Here is a 1,983-nt window from a genome sequence, read left to right on the forward strand (position 1 = left end):
ATATCTATTTAGTACCAAAGTTGTTGTTCCTCTTGTGATATGAAGTTATTTTTTATATATAAAGTATGAGTTGGAATTTTCCAAAGATTTGTTTGGTTGGTGCCAAGCACAGTATTAAATTTTTACCTTGAGGATGAAGTTAAAAATCCAAAGTTTAAAGGTGAGCATGGATACCCTACCCTAACCTAAAGAGACCCCACAGCCATAGTGGCAAATGACTCAAAAGCCATGCAATGTACAAAACACTGTTTCGGACCAAACATAACTCCCCCGAAAACCCCCCCAAAATTACAGCTTCTGCCCCGTAAGATGGTCCATAAATAACGGAGCCCTGCAACGCTTTTCTTCCCTTTCTTCCTCCTCTCCTCCTCCGCCTCTAGTTTCAAAAGAACCCCGTCACTCTGTCGCCGTAACCATGCTCACCACCCTCCCTCCCTCCGAACCCCTCGTGGGCAACCCATTCTCCGCCTTTTCTGTAGACTTCTCCGCCTGGGAGGACGACTCCCACCACCTCTTCTCCCCCAAACCCGTCACTTCCAGCTCCGGCTCCGACAAACCGGAGCCCGAGCCAGCTGAACCGGACCATCCCGTGGTCTCGGTGGTGGACGAGCGGAAACTTCGGCGCATGATATCGAACCGCGAATCTGCCCGCAGGTCTCGCATGCGAAAACAGAGACACCTGGAGAACCTTCGGAACCAGTTGAACAAGTGCAGGGTCGAAAACCGGGAACTGAATAACCGGTTGCAGTTCGTCCTGCACCACTGTAACCGCCTCCGAACCGAAAACGAATGGCTCCGGTCCCAGCGAACCCTCCTCCTCCAAAAAGTCGCCAACTTAACCCAAATTTTGATTTTCCAACAATTCCAACAACCCATCTCCCCTGCATGGACATGCAACACTTCGCTCATCCCAATTAATCAAGTTAATTAAATCATATATAATACGCTCTATGTAATTGTTAAAAGTTAGATCAAGATAAGAAGATGTTAAAAGGGTGGGATTTTTGGGATTGGGATAACATATATATATATTTAGACTCGGTTTTTGAAAATATTTCTTTATTATTTTCAAAACCGTATGCCTTATATATATATTACCGATCATAATCAGTATATTTTGTGTAAAGAAGTATTAGCCTTTTTTTTTTTGTTATTCTACTCTTAGAATGAGTATTTTATTTTTATATTTTTTTTTTTGGCTGTTGTTAGCTCCTATTATGTATCATCATGATGCACATATCATACTGGTGCTGCATAGTCCAAAGTCAAAACTAATGTCACGTATCTGTATGAATCAAACTGCCAAACATTTTAATATCGTATTTATACAACTTCGAGTTAGCGAGGAATTGCCCTGGGAAGAAGGGACGAGAGAGGAATATAACATAATTTCGATGAATGCATAAATAATTGTGTCGTTAAAAAATTACCATTAATTTATCATAATTCATAAATTCCTTACTAATTAACATGGTAAAAACTTTTACAATCAGTGCGAAACCTGTTAAAATTGGTTTCGTGCTATCCAGCTTATAACTGACTGGGCAATGAGATGCTTTTTCTTTCATTTTTGGGCGAATGATACTTTTTTATACATTAAAATACAATAAAACTAAATATTGCCCACGTAAGATTTAATTGACCAACGAGAGAAGCGAAAAAAAAAAATCAAATTAGAAAACGCGTTTTCATGTTATTTATTTGATACATTTTCCCATATATTAATAATTCTTTTCACTGACAAGTGTTGTTAGATTAAAGAATTTTGTAAATAATGGCCTTTTAACAGCGGAATTCAAAAGGAAGATGAAGATTGTCTTGGAAGAAAGTATATAATGAAAATGTGTCTGTAGCAACGAATACGTCACTTTCTTTAATCAAAGTACAAACTTAATCCCTCTTTTTCTTTTTAAGAGAATCAAGTTGATTGGTTTTGGATTGAGTGCAATTAAGACGAAAACTTTAGCCTATATTGTAATATAA

At 38.4% G+C, this 1,983-nt stretch overlaps 1 protein-coding gene across 1 annotated transcript; it reads left to right on the forward strand.

The window, feature by feature from the left end:
- The first annotated feature begins 209 nt into the window (after positions 1–209).
- LOC106767939 (basic leucine zipper 4) lies at positions 210–1,597 on the forward strand. The gene has a single exon (XM_014652907.2). The coding sequence runs from the start codon at positions 416–418 to the stop codon at positions 929–931; it is 516 nt and encodes a 171-aa protein (XP_014508393.1). The 5' UTR covers positions 210–415; the 3' UTR covers positions 932–1,597.
- Positions 1,598–1,983: the final 386 nt, after the last annotated feature.

The sequence above is a fragment of the Vigna radiata genome, chromosome 7, assembly GCF_000741045.1.
Source record: "Vigna radiata var. radiata cultivar VC1973A chromosome 7, Vradiata_ver6, whole genome shotgun sequence".
Classification (NCBI taxonomy): domain Eukaryota; kingdom Viridiplantae; phylum Streptophyta; class Magnoliopsida; order Fabales; family Fabaceae; genus Vigna; species Vigna radiata.

Bases quoted from the DNA above. Each gene is read 5' to 3' on its own strand.
- LOC106767939 (XM_014652907.2), top strand. From the start codon at position 416: ATGCTCACCACCCTCCCTCCCTCCGAACCCCTCGTGGGCAACCCATTC.